We start from the raw sequence: 18642 nt of genomic DNA on the forward strand, positions 1-18642 counted from the left end.
TTACCACTTTAAAAGTCACTTCTTAGTCTGTGTTGTTTATTTTGTACAACATATGTTGAAATATTTATACTTTATTGAATTAAATAAACATGTTTAGTAAAGATTCTCATAGGTCTGCAATAACTCAAATGAGTTTAGGCATAGTACTTTAAAGCCATACAAATAGATGTATGTTTACAAGCCAATTAGGAAAGAGTGAAACCATGTATATTATGCTATAACATGAATATTTTTCTTTTACAGTTTTCTGGTAGATTATTTTTTAATTTGATAGATATAGAATGACAAAATCATTTGAATCAAAACTTGCTCAAAAATGTTGGACTTTGTCAGAATGAAATCTTGCCATTTGCAACAACATGGCTGGAGCTGGAGAGTATAATGCTAAACAAAATAAATTAATCAGAGAAAGATAATACCATGATTACACTCATATGTGGAATTTAAGAAACAAAACAAACGAATAAAGGAATAAAAAAGAGACAAGCCAAAGAGTGGACTCTTTTTTTTTTTTTAATTTTTTTTTCCAACGTTTTTTATTTATTTCTGGGACAGAGAGAGACAGAGCATGAATGGGGGAGGGGCAGAGAGAGAGGGAGACACAGAATCGGAAACAGGCTCCAGGCTCCGAGCCATCAGCCCAGAGCCTGACGCGGGGCTCGAACTCACAGACCGCAATATCGTGACCTGGCTGAAGTCGGACGCTCAACCGACTGCGCCACCCAGGCGCCCCCAAAGAGTGGGCTCTTAACTCTAACAGAACTCTGTAGAGAAGGTTACCAGAAGGGAGGTGGGTGGGAGTGTGAGTGAAATAGGTGAAGGGGTTAAAAGTACACTAATCATGATGAGCACTGAGTAATGTATAGGATTGTTGAATCACTACATTGTGCACCTGCAATTAATATAACACAGTATATTAACTATACTAGAATTAAAATAAAAAACTTAATTAAAAATCATTGGACTTTTTCAACCTTTCTAGGTGATGACTTGTGTTTGGTGTAATAAAAAAGGACTTTTGGCTACAAGTGGCAATGATGGTACCATCCGGGTATGGAATGTTACTAAGAAGCAATATTCACTGCAACAAACCTGTGTGTTCAACAGATTGTGAGTGCTAACATCAGCTCTCATGTGTAACATTTAAAATAAGAGAATCCGAAACATGCTTCATCTTGGTTGTGTTAATGTAATCACAGTGTCATTAAAAGTTATTACAATTTTTCTTTTATTTTTTTCTTAATTTTAATTTGTTTTATTTTTTTAGAGAGCAAGAGTCAGGGAGGGGGCAGAGGGAGAGAAAGGGAAAATTAAAAAAAATTTTTTTTAATGTTTATATTTGAGAAAGAGAGGGAGACAGAGAACAGATGAGGGAGGGGTGGTCGGGGGGGAAGACACAGAATCCGAAACAAACTCCAGGCTCTGAGCTGTCAGCACAGAGCCTGATGTGGGGCTTGAACCCACAAACTGGGAGATCATGATCTGAGCCGAAGTCAGATGCTCAACCAACTGAGCCCTCCAGGTGCCCTGATTAAGTTTATTTATTTTGAGAGCAGGGGAGAGGCAGAGATAGAGAGAGAGAGAGAGAGAGAGAGAGAGAGAGAGAGAATCCCAAGTATGCTTTGCACTATCAGCGCAGAGCCCAACATGGCGCTCAGTCCCACAAACTGTGAGATCATGACCTGAGCTGAAATCAAGAGTCAAATGCATAACTGTTTTTTTAAAATTTTTTTTTCAACGTTTATTTATTTTTGGGACAGAGAGAGACAGAGCATGAACGGGGAGGGACAGAGAGAGAGGGAGACACAGAATCGGAAACAGGCTCCAGGCTCTGAGCCATCAGCCCAGAGCCTGACGCGGGGCTCGAACTCACGGACCGTGAGATCGTGACCTGGCTGAAGTCGGACGCTTAACCGACTGCGCCACCCAGGCGCCCCTCAAATGCATAACTGTTTGAGCCCACCAGGTGCTCTGAGAGAGAGGATCTTAAGCAGACTCCACACTTAGCATGGAGCCAAGTGCGGGGTTCGATCCCACAACCATGGGATCATGACCTGAGCTGAAATCAAGAGTTGGATGCTCAACCATCTGAGCCACCCAGGCCCCCTACAGTTTTTCTTTTAGAATAGTCTTACTATATCTCTGGTGTGTGTTTTTAAATTTCCGGGATAGTAATTAAGAAAATAAAAATTTTAACAATCAGTGTCTTAGAATTAAATCAAGGTCTACTATGCTAGCATTATAAATGTTAAATTCTGTAAAACAGTAGGCTAATATTCCATCATTCTTTAAGGATTATTTAGGAATTAATGATATTTCTTACAGAATGTTAGCAGCCTTTATAGTTTTATAGCTGGCATAGGTATTTCCTTTCTGAGAGCTTCCCTAGAGATTAGGCAAACAAGAATCATTGTGCTCTGAATAATAACCAGGTTTACAACCCGTAAAGAATCAGAATGTCTTTGTTGAGAAATTATCTACTATGGTAATTGGGTAATCTAAGCATCACTCTTCTTTAATTCTACATTTTTCACACTATGACAAATGCTAGCAAATATGTGATTGTCAAACACTGCTAGCCAAGCTTCTGAAATGAAGAGTCTCTATTATTTACTTCAGTCCATATGAAACCTTTATTTTAAGATTTGAGGTTTTATATATTTTTGGATGATGAGGATTAGAATCCCATATGTGTCTTTTATATTTTAGAGAAGGAGATGCTGAGGAGAGCCTGGGGTCACCCAGTGATCCAAGTTTCTCACCTGTTTCCTGGAGTATCAGTGGCAAATATCTAGCTGGGGCCTTGGAAAAGATGGTGAATATTTGGCAAGTTAATGGTAAGAGTCATGCCAATACTAGCAAATTACTGAAGGTACTTTTTAAGCCTTTTTTTTTTTTTAGCTTTCTGAGTCCAAACAGTGGCTTCCTTTCACCTTGAAACTCACAGTCTGTTCTTCAGCTGTGTAGATGTGTGCATATTATAGTTTAAATTAAAGAGGAAATGATCATTTCCTGACTTCTCTTTCTAAGAGTTTTGACTAACCTGGTAGTTGTAAGCTAAAAATTCTTTTCACACACAACTGTAAGTGTTCAGAATAGGTTTTGAGCTATGAGTTTTCAGTGATGCATTCTTTTGAATCACTTGAAATATTTCTACTAATTTTGTCTAATTCACAGGTACAAACTCATTTCAATTTTTAATGATGTGTCTCTGGAAAGTAAAAATTATTATAATCTTAGGCTTATTGCATAATTTTGTTTGTTTTTGCATATTTGAAGAAAGGCTTTTCTATGTTTCACAGATTTGAAGGAAAAGCTAGCCTTAACTCTAGGGAAATTTCTTACGTTAATTTGATTTTCAGTAATTATTAGGAAAGGATGTAAGTGTTTGACATTTCTACACTGAATATTTTCCTTTACTCCTTTTTATTTTTTTAAAAGCTTGTATTTATTTTTGAGAGAGAGAACGTGAGCAGGGGAAGGGAACAGAGGATCAGAAGCAGGCTCCGCACTGACAGCAGTGAGCCTGATGTGGAGCTCATGAACCATGACATCATGACCTAAGCCAAAGTCCGATGCTCAACCGACTGAGCTACCCAGGCGCCCCTCCTTTACTCCTTCTTTAATAAAGCTATCACTTTGAAGCATCTGAGTGGCTCAGTCGGTTAAGCATCCAACTTCATCTCAGGTCATGATCACACAGTTTGTGGTTTGAGCCTCATATTGGGCTCTGTGCTGACAGCTCAGAGTCTGGAGCCTACTTTGGATTCTGTGTCTCCCTGTTTCTCTGCCCCTCCTCCACTCACACTCTGTCACAATTCTCTCTTTCAAAAATAAACTTTAAAATAAGTAAAGCTATCATTTTTGTCCCATTAGTAGTTATAGGAAAGCCTGTGAATTTGATAATCATATATAGTATATAAATGAGGGATCCTGCCTTATAATTGTATTTATTAATAGACTATTATGAAATTGAGGACTGCCTTGAGTGAATATTAGAATTAATATTTTTATATTATTGTTTTTAAGGATTAAGTAACTAGTTAACATTTTCTCCCTCTTTAGGAGGTAAAGGATTAGTAGATATTCAGCCTCATTGGGTATCTGCCCTGGCTTGGCCAGAAGAGGGTCCAGCTACAGCCTGGTCAGGAGAGTCTCCAGAATTATTGTTGGTGGGACGGATGGATGGCTCTCTAGGACTGATAGAAGTTGTTGATGTATCCACCATGCACCGTCGAGAATTGGAACATTGCTATCGAAAAGATGGTAAATGACTTGTGTCTCATTAAGAAAGTATTTCCCCCAATCAAAAAACTTATTTTTTTTGGCACTTGCTTTTAAAAATGCAGAGTTAATATTATTTTTGGCTTTGTTTTCTAAATTTTCCAGTTGGTATTTCGTTTTAGTTAGTTACTGCGTTGAAAGATAATTCCCTCCCAACATCTACCACATACCTCTGCCAAAATGAGATCTAATAGTATTGTATTAGTCATTCATCCTTTGTGTAAGTGTCTGAAACTTAAGTGGGGCTGCCAATTTCCCTTGAAAGTTAGGAATGTCCAAGAGAAAAGAATTAATAATCATTGGTAGAGATGAAATTGTTAACAAATGAAATTGAGGAAATGGAAGGAGGAGGAGGGACGTTCCTGGTATGACAAGAGATAGTAGGAAGTCTCCTTTCATTTATTTTCTGTGTTCCCTTTGGATGCATAGACATCTTACTACATGGTTTTGTTAATTGTTTTGGGGGAGTGGAGTATTTCACAGATCACGGTCCCAGTTTACATGGCACAGAATAGAACAAGTGTTTTTTAAATTTAGGTTTTTTTTTTAAATAGGTAATACCTTCATGGGGTTCAAAAATCTTTTTTTTTTTTTTTTTTAATTTTTTTTCAACGTTTTTTATTTATTTTTGGGACAGAGAGAGACAGAGCATGAACGGGGGAGGGGCAGAGAGAGAGGGAGACACAGAATCGGAAACAGGCTCCAGGCTCCCAGCCATCAGCCCAGAGCCTGGCGCGGGGCTCGAACTCACGGACCGCGAGATCGTGACCTGGCTGAAGTCGGACGCTTAACCGACTGCGCCACCCAGGCGCCCCCAAAAATCTTAAAGTTTAAAAAGATAGGCAGTGAAAAGTCTTTTTCCCATCTACTCATTCCACATGTCCCCATTCTACTCCCACAGATAAATACTGTTTCTTACTTCTCTTGTAGTTTTCCAGAGTTAATGTGTACTTGAAGAAGCAAATGTGAATGTAGATTGTTAGAACATGTTTGGTAAAATATGGAAACACACAGAGTAAGGAATATTAAGCAAAAGAAGGGACAGATAATTTTCTTTCTATGATGGATTATTTCATTTCTCAGTTTCATGGTAGATTCTGGTCCAAAAGGAAGGAACCTGGTACATGGACTTGGAATCAGCAAGGAATTTAACTTTTCATCTGAAACTTTTTTTTCATCTGTAACTTTTCATCTGAAAAGAATAAAAGGTTAAAAATGAGGTAGTCCTTGTCACTTATTATAATACTTTTAAAGTAAGTTACACAGAATCCCTGCTCTCAGCCTACCTTTTATCTAATAAATGCATCAAAGAGATGTTTGGAAATTTACTTGGAGTGGTTGTGGTAGCATATGTTTGTTGCAAAAATATGTCTTTTAAGTTAAACAATGACATACGAGTGTCATATTTTTTTCTTAAAAAAAATTTTTTTTTAATCATATTAGTGTCTGTAACTTGCATTGCTTGGTTCAGTGAAGACAGACCATTTGCAGTAGGATTTTTTGATGGAAAATTGTTACTGGGAACGAAGGAACCACTTGAGAAAGGAGGCATTGTTCTAATTGATGCACATAAGGTAAAAACATCTTTCCCAGATGGTTACTTTTTCTTGTTTTTTTACTATAGTATTGCTTGATACTAGTTTTCTTTAAACTTTCTTAACATAGTTCACTTATGATTTCATATTCTATTGTTACACAAAATCTTTCGACCATGTATATACATGGAAAGGTCTGTGTAAGAAAGCCATCAAGAAAGCCAAGAAAGAAGTAAAACCAAAACAGTAAAATAGGAGCACCCTTGGAACACCCCCTGTCATGCTAGAAATTCCATCTATGAAGAATGATTCCTTTACCTTAAAAAGAGTTGCTGGTTCTAATGCTTACAGGGCCATCTAGGCAAAACATAAGTGCACGAAGGCAGGGGTTGAAAGTGTGAAGGAGGGTAAAAATAAAAAAATGTCAGAAGAACACGACGTCAACCATGTCAACGTACAATATGTCTTAGATTCTCATAATGTTTGCTATTTTGGTATGAAGGATGCTTTTTTTTAAGTTTCTTTTTCATTATTCTAATGATTACAAGTCAATAATTCTTAAAAATGCTAATGAAAGATAAATATTCCTTCTGAATCAGAATTTCCTAATTCATTCATTCAACTAACATTTACTGAGCTTTGACTGTAGCAAGTGTATATAATGCAGATTATATTAAAGGGTGAGTTGTCTTGTGATTGGGAATGATATGACAGTATCTTATTTGCATAAAATATTGATTTCAAAATAATTGAGTAATGGAAGTATAGGTCATAAATTACTGAGTTTACATATCTGTGAAGGAAGGTTACTATGATTTTTTTTTTTCTCTCCCTGTCATTTTAAGGATACTCTTGTTAGTATGAAGTGGGACCCAACAGGTCATATTCTTATGACATGTGCCAAAGAAGAAAATGTGAAACTCTGGGGGCCTATTTCAGGATGCTGGCGCTGTCTACATTCACTCTGCCATCCATCTATTGTAAATGGCATTGCTTGGTGCAGCCTCCCAGGGAAAGGATCCAAATTGCATTTACTGATGGCTACGTATGTTACAAATTTGTGTGTGTGTGTGTGTGTCTTAATTTTTATATTATTATGGACTGTTACTTGCGTTAAATATGGCTTTTCAGTGGTCTTAAACAGTTTGCCTGTTACTATTCTTATAATGTCTAATTCCATAAGATTACCTTAGAGAAATAAGGCAAAATGTGGAAGTTGGAATGCAGTCTCCTTATCTGGGTGTGATGTTGCTAGAATATCGATTCTTCTTGTAATTCTTGTAAAAGATTATAGCATATACCTATTGCAAATAATTTTTAAAATAATACTGTAATAGTTTTATCAGGTCTTTAATTGATTGCTCTTTGAAAGTATATTTACTTCTGCATATTGACATGTTTTGGTTTTACGTGATTAATTTTAAGTGGCTGTCAGAGTGGCTTGGTATGTGTTTGGCGTATTCCACAAGATACCACACAGACCAGTGTGACTAGTTCAGAAGGATGGTGGGACCAGGAGTCAAATTGCCAGGTAAATGTTCTGGTGCTTTTGAAGACCTTATCTGAAACCAAAGATGGTTTGTGTTATCAAAGTAATCCTCCTTTGATTACTGAGATACTCACTACTCAGTATCTTAAAGGGCAAGATCCATTAGGGAAACATGAATAATTGTCATATTTTGTGTGTTTTCTGAATTGGCCTTATTTTTTATAAGTCAGGACGGCATGATTGCTTGTTAAAGTGAGACATTCAAGATACACTGAGTGGTGATCATTTATAGTAATGGATATTATTTGGTACTACAGATAGAGAAGTCCTAAATCTTTGGTACAGTGAAATGGGAACACCACAGGAACACCCCTGTCCAAAGTATCTGCTGCTGATACCGCATTCCACCTATGAAGAACAATTCCTTTAATTTCAAAGGAGGTTACAGGGGGTGCCTGGGTGGCTCAGTTTGTTAAGTGTCCCACTCTTGATTTCGGCTTAGGTCATGATTTCACAGTTTGTGAGTTCAAGCCCTGCACTGGGCTCTGTGCAGACAGCACAGAGCCTGCTTAGGATTCTCTGTCTTCCTTTCTTTCTGCCCCTCCCCTGATCGCATTCTCTCTCTCTCTCTCTCTCAAAAATAAATAAACATTTTTTAAAAAATGATTTAAAAAAAGAGTTTACAGATTCAGATAGATGCTTACAAGCAACAAGCAACATAAACTTAAAAAGCTGGGAGTTGGTATGGAGAGGGTAAAAACAAAAAACCTAGAAACACACGTGCTTTCTATAAAGGACACGGCTGCCAGAGAGCTGATTGCCGCCATCCAGAAATGAGGCTATTGTTACCAGATTGTCTCTTTTTTTCCTGATAGAAGCCAGAAACCCAGCGTTTTAAGTAAAATCTCCCAATATTAAACATTGGCACCTGACTTAAAATTCTTTAAAATACTTGGTGGCCAGTCATATGGCATCCCTGAGCTAACGGTTTGCACCTTCTGTTGCTCTTTCTTTTTGCTCATGATACAAATACCCCTGGAAGAAATATACCTTATGTTATATCTGGATAAATAATATATCCAAATATCCAAATAGTATATCTGGATATTACATCTGGTAATATACACTGTCATAACTAGAAGGAAGAGGGAGCTTAAGGACAGGAAGAAAGAGGTTAAGAGGGAGAGGTAAATACCTCACTAATGAGAGGAAAATATAGAAGTAGAATTGGGAGGGACATCTGGGTGGCTCAGTTAAGCATCTGACTTCAGCTCAGGTCATGATCTTGCAGTTGGTAAGTTCGAGCCCCACACTGGGCTCTGTGCTGACAGGTGCTCACAGCTCACTGCCTGGAGCCTGCTTCATTCTGTGTCTCCCTCTCTCTCTACCCTTCCCCTGCTCTCAAAAATAATAATAAACATTAAAAAAATTTTTTCTTAATGAAAAAGAAGTGGAAGTGGAGGCACTAAAGATAAATCTGATTTTCTGTTTGTAATAGAGAGTAGCCCTTTGGACCTATCTCACTTCTAAAACGTGCAAGGCAGGGGCACCTGGGTGGTTCAGTTGGTTAAGCTTCCAACTCTTGATTTCAGCTCAGGTGATAATCTCATGGTTTGTGGGTTCAAGCCCTGCTTTGGGCTCTATGCTGACAGTGCAGAGCGTGCTTGGGATCCTCTTTCTGTGCCCCTCCACCTCTCGTGTTCTCTGTCTCTCTCTCTCCCTCCCTCACCAAATAAATTAACTTAAAAAAATTAAAATGTGCAAGATGCAACAATGCAAACATGAAATTAGACACCATGTAACAGACAGAACCATTGGCCATCAAAAAGAAGAGCCTGTTTATATAGACCCAACATGTGCAATTCATGAATTTTAGGAGCTAAAAATGAAAATTACATAAAGCTAAATTTAAAAATTAGAACACTCATTAAAAAGCAGAAGTTAGGATTTTTCTATCTCTGAGGGATAATTGGAACTTACAATTGTAATTTCTGCCGGTTTGAAGAATAGGAAATTCACTTAGAAGGGTGTCAAAAAATATGAACTCAGTTTCAGAGGAGCCAAGGAGAACCACGTTGTTATTTTATTATTTTCTCAAGCTAAACCTATGAGAGAGTTGTCCTTCCCTCTTGCCCAGTTTTTTACTGAAGTATAAAATTTCCAGGAATGAATTATAAATCTTGAATCTATAAGTTTGTTTTAATTTCAATATATGCTAAAAATCAAAATGAATTGCAGGATGGATATAGGAAATCAGCCGGAGCCAAATGTGTTTATCAGCTGCGGGGACACATCACCCCTGTCCGGACTGTTGCCTTTAGTTCTGATGGGTTGGCCCTCGTGTCTGGTGGACTAGGTGGGCTCATGAACATTTGGTCTTTAAGGGTAAGAGTACAGATGTTATTTTTATCTTAAGAAATGTTTATGCATTAACTTAGATATGGTAAAAATTAACCCAACCATCCCTAGGAATATTTTGTGTACTAATACTTTGGGTACTGAAGAAACTCCTTTCAGAATTCTCCACTCTTTAATTTTTCTTATTGATATATTTTTAAAGTCATCTAGAAAAGTCCCCAGAAAATTGGGTAGTACCTATGTAATTAGACGTTGCTAAATTTCACTGGAGTATATAGATTTTTTTCTAAAATGTTTTTGTGAATGTGAAATGTGTAAATTTAAAATGTCTGGCACAAAAACAGACACTCAGATCATTGGAACAGAATAGAGAACCCAGAAATGGACCCACAAATGTATGGCCAACTCATCTTTGACAAAGCGGGAAAGAATATCCAATGGAATAAAGACAGTCTCTTCAGCAAGTGGTGCTGGGAAAACTGGACCACTTTCTTATACCATACACGAAAATAAACTCAAAATGGATGAAAGACCTAAATGTAAGATGGGAAGCCATCAAAATCTTCGAGGAGAAAGTAGGCAAAAACGTCTTTGACTTCAGCTGCAGCAACTTCTTACTCAACACATCTCCAGAGGCAAGGGAAACAAAAACAAAAATGAACTTTTTGGGACCTCATCAAAATAAAAAGCTGCTGGACAGCAAAGGAAACAATCAGCAAAACTAAAAGGCAACCGACGGAATGGGAGAAGATATTTGCATATGACGTATCAGATAAAGGGTTGGTATCCAAAATCTTTAAAGAACTTACCAAACTCAACACCCAAGAAACAAATATTCCAGTGAAGAAATAGGCAAAAGTCATGAATAATCACTTCTCCAAAGAAGACATCCAGGGGCGCCTAGGTAGCTCGGTTGGGGGATCGACTTTGGCTCAGATCATGATCTCACAGTTTGTGAGTTCGAGCCCTGCATCGGGCTCTGTGCCAACAGCTCAGAGCCTGGAGCCTATTTCAGATTCTGTGTCTCCCCCTCTCTCTGCCCCTTTCCTGTTCATTCTCTGTGTCTCTCTGTCTCTCTGTCTCTCAATAATAAATAAACGTTAAAAAAAAAGAATTCAAAGAAGACATCCAGATGGCCAACCAACATATGAAAAAATGTTCCACATCAGTCATCATCAGGGAAATACAAATCAAAACCACAAGGAGATACCACCTCACACCTGTCAGAATGGCTAACATTAACAACTCAGGCAATAACAGATGTTGGCGAGGATGCGGAGAAAGAGGATCTCTTTTGTATTACTAGTGGGAATGCAAACTGGTGCAGCCATTTTGGAAAACAGTATGGAGGTTCCTCAAAAAATTAAAAATAGAACTTCCTTACAACCCAGCAATTGCACTACTAGGTATTTATCTAAGGGATACAGGTGTGCTGTTTCGAAGGGACACATGCACCCCCATGTTTATAGCAGCACTATTGAAATAGCCAAAGTATGGAAAGAGCCCAAATGTCCATCGATGGATGAATGGATAAAGAGGATGTGGTATATATATATACAATGGAGTATTACTCGGCAATCAAAAAAAGTGAAATCTTGCCATTTGCAACTATGTGGATACAACTTAGAGGGTATTACGCTAAGTGAAATTAGAGAAAGACAAATATCATATGACTTCACTCATATGAGGACTTTAAGACACAGAACAAATGAACACAATGGAAGAGAAGCAAAAATAACATAAAAACAGGGAGGGGGAGAAAACATAAGAGACTCTTAAATATGGAGAACAAACAGAGGGTTACTAGAGGGGTTGTTGGAGGGGGATGGGCTAAATGGGTAAGGGCCATTAAGGAATCCTGAACTCCTGAAATCATTGTTGCACCATATGCTAACTTGGATGTAAATTTAAAAAATAAAATAAAATGAAAAAAAAATGTAAATAATGACTAAGGTTAAGTAATGTGTACTGATATAACTACTTCTCATTTTAGGATGGCTCTGTCTTGCAAACTGTAGTGATAGGCTCTGGAGCTATTCAGACCACAGTATGGATTCCAGATGTTGGGGTAGCTGCTTGCTCAAATAGATCGAAGGTACTTTTACAATTCTCTAAAATCGTAAGGGATAAGTCTATAAGGTACCTTAGAAATCATAGTCTAAGTAGCCTACTTTACAGGGGAGAAAACTCATATCCAGAGGGATTATTATTTGCCTAAGATAATACAACTATTTTGTGACAGAAGGAAAACTAGAACCCAGGCCTCCTGATTTATAATCTAGTACTCTTCTTACCATACCCTAGATTTTGGCTAAATGCCTAATCATCAAACAACTTAAGTTCCATTGGAAGTTATAAAGTGGATTTTTACTTTCTGCCATGACTTTTGAGATAACAGTAAATTGTCTCAAAAGAATTTTCTTTAAAAAGTAGGACCACAGGACCACCCCAAAGACCTTTAACTCGAGTATACAAAATGTATCTTGACTTTCAATTTAATATTCTAGTTAAAAAAATGCTTACTGCATACACACACGCACACACACAAATATGTATACGTGTATACATACTAGCCCCCTTCTGTGAAGTAAGTCAGAGATGACATTATCTCCTGCAGTCTTGCTCTTCATACCCTTAATGAGTAGAGCCAATGTGCTGCTTTGGTTTATATTTTATGTAGGTAAAAGATAATAAAATTGAGCTCTAAACCTGTATAAACAGTAAAATACAGACTCAGAGCCAAGGCAGTAGTGGCCTTTATAGATAAATCATAGAGCCACAGTTAGAGCCGAGCTGCTTGTCCTGTAGATGTGTCCCCCAGCAGACAGAGTACTCCTTCCTATAGTACCCCTGTGGTCATGGTACCTTTTCCTGCAAGTCCTATGAAACAGCCAAGAATTAATGTTGTCTCTTTAAGGAGCATAAGCAAAGCCAAGGTAGCTCACAAATTTTATGGTTCTTATTCACTGGTTTTTACTTAGCAAAATTTAGGATGTTTTGAACTCGATAAGCATTAAAGGTACAGCATAAAATGTCCAAAAAGCAAATGTGTTTAATGGAATAACTGGAAGGATTTCAGATATGAATGGTAATAGAATGATCTCTTTTATCTTTTTTTTAAATAACTGTGTGGCATGATTTGTTTTCCAACAGGATGTTTTGGTCGTGAATTGTACAGCAGAATGGGCTGCCGCCAATCATGTTTTAGCAACCTGTAGGACAGCACTGAAACAGCAGGGTGTTCTGGGATTAAATATGGCTCCCTGCATGAGAGCATTTCTGGAGCGGCTACCCATGATGCTTCAGGAGCAGTATGCCTATGAAAAGGTAACCGATTACACTTACTGCTGCAGATCTGCACATGACTGCTGCTCCAGCATTTGAATTGCATGGCAATTAAGAGCATAAGGTCTAAGGAAAATAAGTGGGGCTGTTTGGTAGAATCAAATAAACTTAAGTCATGTCTAGAACAGTTGTTGAGTAATCCTCAGCCTGCTTTTACTTTTAGTGGGAGTAAAACTTTAAAATAACCCTCAAATTTGTGTAGTGTTGGTATAATTTCTTTTCAGATTACTTATTCACTCCAAAACTTCTTAAAATACCTGTACCCTCAGAGTATCATCTTTTGTGACCCATAAATCTATTTTTGTGTGGTTTTGCCATCCTGAAGTTGAGAGATGGGGGTGGATATGGATGTTGGAGTAAATGTTCTGTGTATCAGATGAGTCCATGTGGAAAGTTAAGTAGAAGAGCTAAGGCTGAAGTGAGTAGGGTCCTTAAAATACTAGAATGAGGAATAATGGAATTTGGAGCTGTAGCCCAGGCTGTGATACTGTGTAGTTTGTCCTCCAGACCTCAGTAGTCACTGTGTGCTGCCCCTAGGCAGAGCTGTTTGGTGTTATTTCCTTCTTTTTCAGCCAAGCTGTATTAATACAGTCCATTGTTACTGTGCCCGGTTAACTTCACTGATGCATTTGCCTAGGTTCTCTTTTCTGAATTACTCAGAGTCTCACAGAATTGCTCTGCCACAGTTAGGGAGGGCCACAGAAGAGCGATCTCCTTTGATGGCTACCAGGATTCTCTTGTAAAGGAGGAAATGTGAGAAGGGAGGAGGTTGCCTTGGTTTAGTTACTTGCTTTTTTACCTTTATTATCATTATCATTATTATTCATGAAAAACTATATAGTGAAAATATACTACTAAATGCAGTGTGATCTGCTGGATTAGATCCTGAAGCAGAAAAGGGCATTAGTAGAAAAACCAAATAAAGTTCTGTGGTTTAGTTAATATTGTAGCCGATATTAATTTCTTAGTTTTGATAAATGCACCATGCTTATGTGTTAACATTAGGGGAAGTTAAGTGAAGGATTTACAAGAATTCTTGTACTATCTCTTATAACTCTCTGTATATCTAAAATTATTTCAGAGTAAAAATCTTAAAGAACTGAACTTTTTCTTGTTTTGTTTTTATTTTTTAAAGTTTTATTTATAGTTGAATATACAGAGTAATACTAGTTTCAGGTGTAAAAGAGTAGTAAACTTAAAAAATACAATTACAGATTTTCAGAATACAGCAGGTTAATTCTTTTGAAAGAGGACATGGGTGAGCCGGGGAGGGGCAGAGGGAGAGAGAAAAATCTTAAGCAGGCTCCACGGCCAGTGTGGAGCCTAATGCTGGGCTCAATCTCACGACCATGAGATCATCACCTGAGCCAAAATCAAGAATCAGACACTTAACGAACAGGCTGAGCCATCCAGGTGCCTGGTAGGTTAATTTATAATATTTGGTACAGACTCTTCAACTTAACATTCTTGTATTTCCTCTTAGCCTCATGTGGTTTGTGGCGATCAGCTTGTTCATAGCCCCTATATGCAATGTCTGGCTTCCCTCGCTGTGGGACTGCATTTGGATCAGCTGTTATGTAACCCTCCAGTGCCACCACACCACCAGAACTGCCTCCCTGACCCAGCATCCTGGAATCCAAATGAGTGGGCCTGGTTAGAATGTTTCTCAACCACCATAAAAGCTGCTGAAGCCCTGACCAACGGAGCACAATTTCCAGAATCTTTTACCGTTCCTGATCTAGAGCCTGTTCCAGAGGATGAGCTTACATTCCTAATGGTAAGCCTAAAATTAGCTGCTGTTACATGCAGCTAAGATTGTATCATGGATGTTTAGCAAGTAGCAGACCTTCAGGATTTCCTAGCTTGGATAGCTAGAAGCATGCCCTTAGATAAACTTAAAATGTTTTGCTTTCAGATAGTCATTTTCAGTCTTATGGCAGCCCTCTGTGGTGACAAAGATTTATAGGAGAACTGTGAAGCACCTGTAAACTTGTTGGCTTTCAACGACATAGTCCCATATTTTCTCACTTTTTCTCCATAGGTGCCACGTTTAGTACCTCATTTATACATATTTTAGCATCTTTTCCTGGGTCATCTTGTGAGATTTATTCCACATAAAGACTCTGAATTATTTGACACTCTAATCATGTTTTAATCTCCATAAAGTAAGAATATAGAAGAGCATTCCAGTTGTTATTTCTTATTCTAATTGAGAGTGTCTAGATATAGAAACTGTGATGTAGATAAAATGCCTATGTAGATAGTGCAGGCCAGCACTTGATCTAACAATATATTTGCTTAATTAAGATTTGTACATACAGGGGGCACCTGGGTCAGTTAAGTCAGTTAAGCATCCGACTTTGGCTCAGGTCATGAACTCGTGGTTTGTGAGTTCGAGCCCTGCATCAGGCTCTGTGCTGATAGCTCACAGCCTGGAGCCTGCTTCGGATTCTGTGTCTCCCTCTCTCTCTCTGCCCCTCCCCTGCTCATGCTCTGTTTCTCTCTGTTGCTCAAAAATAAATAAATGTTAACAAATGTATATATATTTGTACATACAAACATTTGAATACATAAATATACAGTATAAGACAGAAATACGAATTGAGGGAAATTATTGAAGTATAGGTCATTTATTTATAGATATAAAATATAATTTTAATTTAAGAAGAGTCTTTCTGAGCCCATTTGCCCCAAATTTGTCATTTTGTAGATGAGGAAATTGAAGCCTGGAAAGATGAAGTGACCTGCTACTGCTGTACAGCTAGTTCGTGGGGGTGGTGACTCTTGTACCTGTTGGTGCTCAGAAAACATAAATGGTTAACTTCGAATCACCATTGTATTAGTGATAGTGATAGTAGATAGCAAAATTGTTTATGATAAAGGAGAATATTAACATGCATAGTCAAATTTGGTGTGATTGTAAAACTGCTCTTAATTTCTTACAGTATTACTAAGTTCTTTTATGGAAAGAAGACGTAGTTAAGCAAAGATACATTTTGATTAAGCAAGATTCATCTTGGTGTTTATTGTGTCTTACAGGATAACAGTAAATGGATTAATGGCATGGATGAACAAATTATGTCTTGGGCAACATCCAGACCTGAGGTCAGTAAAGATAACTAAATGGTGGTTCTCAGTAAATCTTCTGATTTTAAGTGTGTGTTTGTCACCTGATGTCTCTCTTAGAGGCTGGCACATATTTGAATGAATGAATGAATGAATGAATGAATGAATCTAATTTTGAGATGATTGTGGTTTTCCAGGACTGGCACTTGGGAGGTAAATGTGATGTCTACCTGTGGGGTGCTGGCAGGCATGGACAGCTTGCAGAAGCTGGAAGAAATGTTATGGTACCTGCAGCAGCTCCCTCATTCTCACAGGCCCAACAGGTAACTACTGGGTAAAGAAATGGAGAAGAAACTTGGGAACTAACAATTCTGATTCCCTTGCCGTTAAAAAAAATTTTACCATTGTGTAATCTGTGGTGAGGAATAACTGAACAAAGTCATGTATAGCCTCCAAATAGAAGATTTCTAGGGTTTTTGTTAATTTTCTAAGTTTTTCTTTCTTTCAAGCGCATCAGCATTAGACCTGCCTAGTACATATTTACAGAAGTTAACATGCTCCTAATTATTGATTCTGTTTGAGGGCCGTTAACTTACAGGGATTTTTAGCTAGATTTCTTTAACACCCCTCCCCTCTTCTAATAATTGTGGTGCTATATTCCCAAACCCTTTCTCAAGCCACTGCTTTCTTACCCATTCTTCTCTACCTTAGTGAGTCCCAGGATGCGTTACTCTTTCTTGTGTATATCTCCTCAGGCTTCTGCTTCTTGATGATCTCTAGCCAGTCTTTAATATTTCCCCATCATCCTTTCCGCTGTCTGTTTTGTTAACATTATTATTTTAACACCGCACAGCTGGCTGAAATTCCTGTAGATCACATAGTTCTAAATGATTTTAAATAGTCCAATGAGCCTCCTACATCTCTTTAAGTAAGCAGTTTTATAACAATCAAGGGCTTGTAGGAACCCCATATTTATTTCAAGTCATCCCCTTTAGTGAAAGGATAAAATAATTAATAAAGGCATCCTAAGTATATGTAGAATCATTTTAAGTGTTAAGGCTGTATAATGAAGGATAATATAGTTCCGTGTTTCTTTACTAGGTCATATGTGGTCAGAATTGTACCTTTGTCATCCAGGCCAATGGCACAGTGTTGGCTTGTGGGGAAGGAAGTTATGGCAGATTGGGGCAAGGAAATTCAGATGACCTTCATGTGCTGACAGTTATTTCAGCCTTACAAGGTAAAATTATTCTCAATTAAAAGCTGGTCAGAAAATATGGACTAACCATAGGAATGTTTGCTTATGTTGGAACTCATCTCAAACCTTTGCTGGATAAAGTCATAATAGGATTTTCACTTATTTAGATTCTCATTTAGGATGTACAGCCTGATTTCCATATTTTAAGCTGTTATTTTGCAAGCTGTTTTTCATGGCAGTGCTAGAATTCAATGATATAAATAACTATTTTAAAACCCATAAAGATTGTTGTAAACAAATTCTTGTAAAATTACAAAACTGAAATTAGGCAACTATTAATAGCAATAATCATGCATGTGTTTCCTTAAGAGTAAAAATCAGTTTCTATGGCTATGTGCAAATGTACGAAAGACTTTTATAGAGTTCTCAGAGTGCTGTCAAAGACTGTCAGAGTTCTCTGACTTGGAAAAAGTATATCCCTGGAGAAACCACTGCAGGAGCCCCTGGCTTGTTCCTTAAGTCAACTTTTACTGACTCCAAAGCCTACAAGAGAGCAAAGAGGGTTTTTGTATTAAGAGCATACAAGTAATAATGAGTTGAGAACCAATTCCGAAACAGTTCTAAGTTTTCTTCCTTGAGATCTAAGTGTGAAGAGCACAGCAGTGGGGACGGGAAGGTGGGACTCCTGGCCAGAACTACCACGTCCTGCCTCTAGGACCTTGCACAAGCTATACTAGACCTCTTTGTGACTTGGTTTACCCATTTGTAAAAGTGGTGATGATAATATCTGCCTTGTAGGTTTTATGTGAAAATAGAGAAGAGATAATCCAGGTAAAGCATTTATAGGAGTGGCTAGAACATAGTCCTTAATGACTAACTGTTTCCGTCACCCTCCTTTCCTTCCTGGTCATCATTATTTTATGGGACTGCTCTCAATTTACTAAGTTATGGCTACAAATGTGATTTAAAATTAAAGACATTGTTTTTATTACTGTAGTGCAGTTTTGGTGTTTTTCCATTCTAAGAGTATTCTGTAGCAGCTGCAACTAAAGAATTTTAACATCCAGTGATTCTTGTTGGGTTTCTTTCTGCTCTGTTCAGGATTTGTGGTGACCCAGCTGGTGACATCTTGTGGTTCTGATGGTCACTCAATGGCCCTGACTGAAAGTGGTGAGGTCTTTAGCTGGGGAGATGGCGATTATGGCAAACTCGGCCACGGGAACAGCGACAGGCAGCGGCGCCCCAGGCAGATCGAGGCCTTACAAGGAGAAGAAGTGGTGCAGGTCAGGCAGGACATGGATAAGTTTGCCTTTGAATGAAAATATACTAGTTGTTGAATAGGGTTCTCAAATTCGTGTAACAGGAGA

At 38.0% G+C, this 18642-nt stretch overlaps 1 protein-coding gene across 11 annotated transcripts in view; it reads left to right on the forward strand.

The window, feature by feature from the left end:
- The window catches only part of HERC1 (HECT and RLD domain containing E3 ubiquitin protein ligase family member 1), a 186991-nt gene that overhangs the window by 149491 nt on the left and 18858 nt on the right, over window positions 1–18642 (forward strand). For all 11 annotated transcript variants that reach the window (XM_058737453.1, XM_058737452.1, XM_058737460.1 and 8 more), the window contains 14 exons: window positions 983–1110; window positions 2710–2837; window positions 4066–4266; window positions 5728–5858; window positions 6665–6864; window positions 7245–7350; window positions 9547–9693; window positions 11660–11761; window positions 12820–12993; window positions 14495–14788; window positions 16051–16116; window positions 16275–16400; window positions 17179–17317; window positions 18377–18558. In XM_058737453.1, the coding sequence (XP_058593436.1) occupies window positions 983–1110; window positions 2710–2837; window positions 4066–4266; window positions 5728–5858; window positions 6665–6864; window positions 7245–7350; window positions 9547–9693; window positions 11660–11761; window positions 12820–12993; window positions 14495–14788; window positions 16051–16116; window positions 16275–16400; window positions 17179–17317; window positions 18377–18558 (2124 nt within the window). The remainder of the gene's footprint in view (window positions 1–982; window positions 1111–2709; window positions 2838–4065; window positions 4267–5727; window positions 5859–6664; window positions 6865–7244; window positions 7351–9546; window positions 9694–11659; window positions 11762–12819; window positions 12994–14494; window positions 14789–16050; window positions 16117–16274; window positions 16401–17178; window positions 17318–18376; window positions 18559–18642) is intronic.

The sequence above is a fragment of the Neofelis nebulosa genome, chromosome 7 (genome assembly GCF_028018385.1).
Source record: "Neofelis nebulosa isolate mNeoNeb1 chromosome 7, mNeoNeb1.pri, whole genome shotgun sequence".
In the NCBI taxonomy this organism is placed as follows: domain Eukaryota; kingdom Metazoa; phylum Chordata; class Mammalia; order Carnivora; family Felidae; genus Neofelis; species Neofelis nebulosa.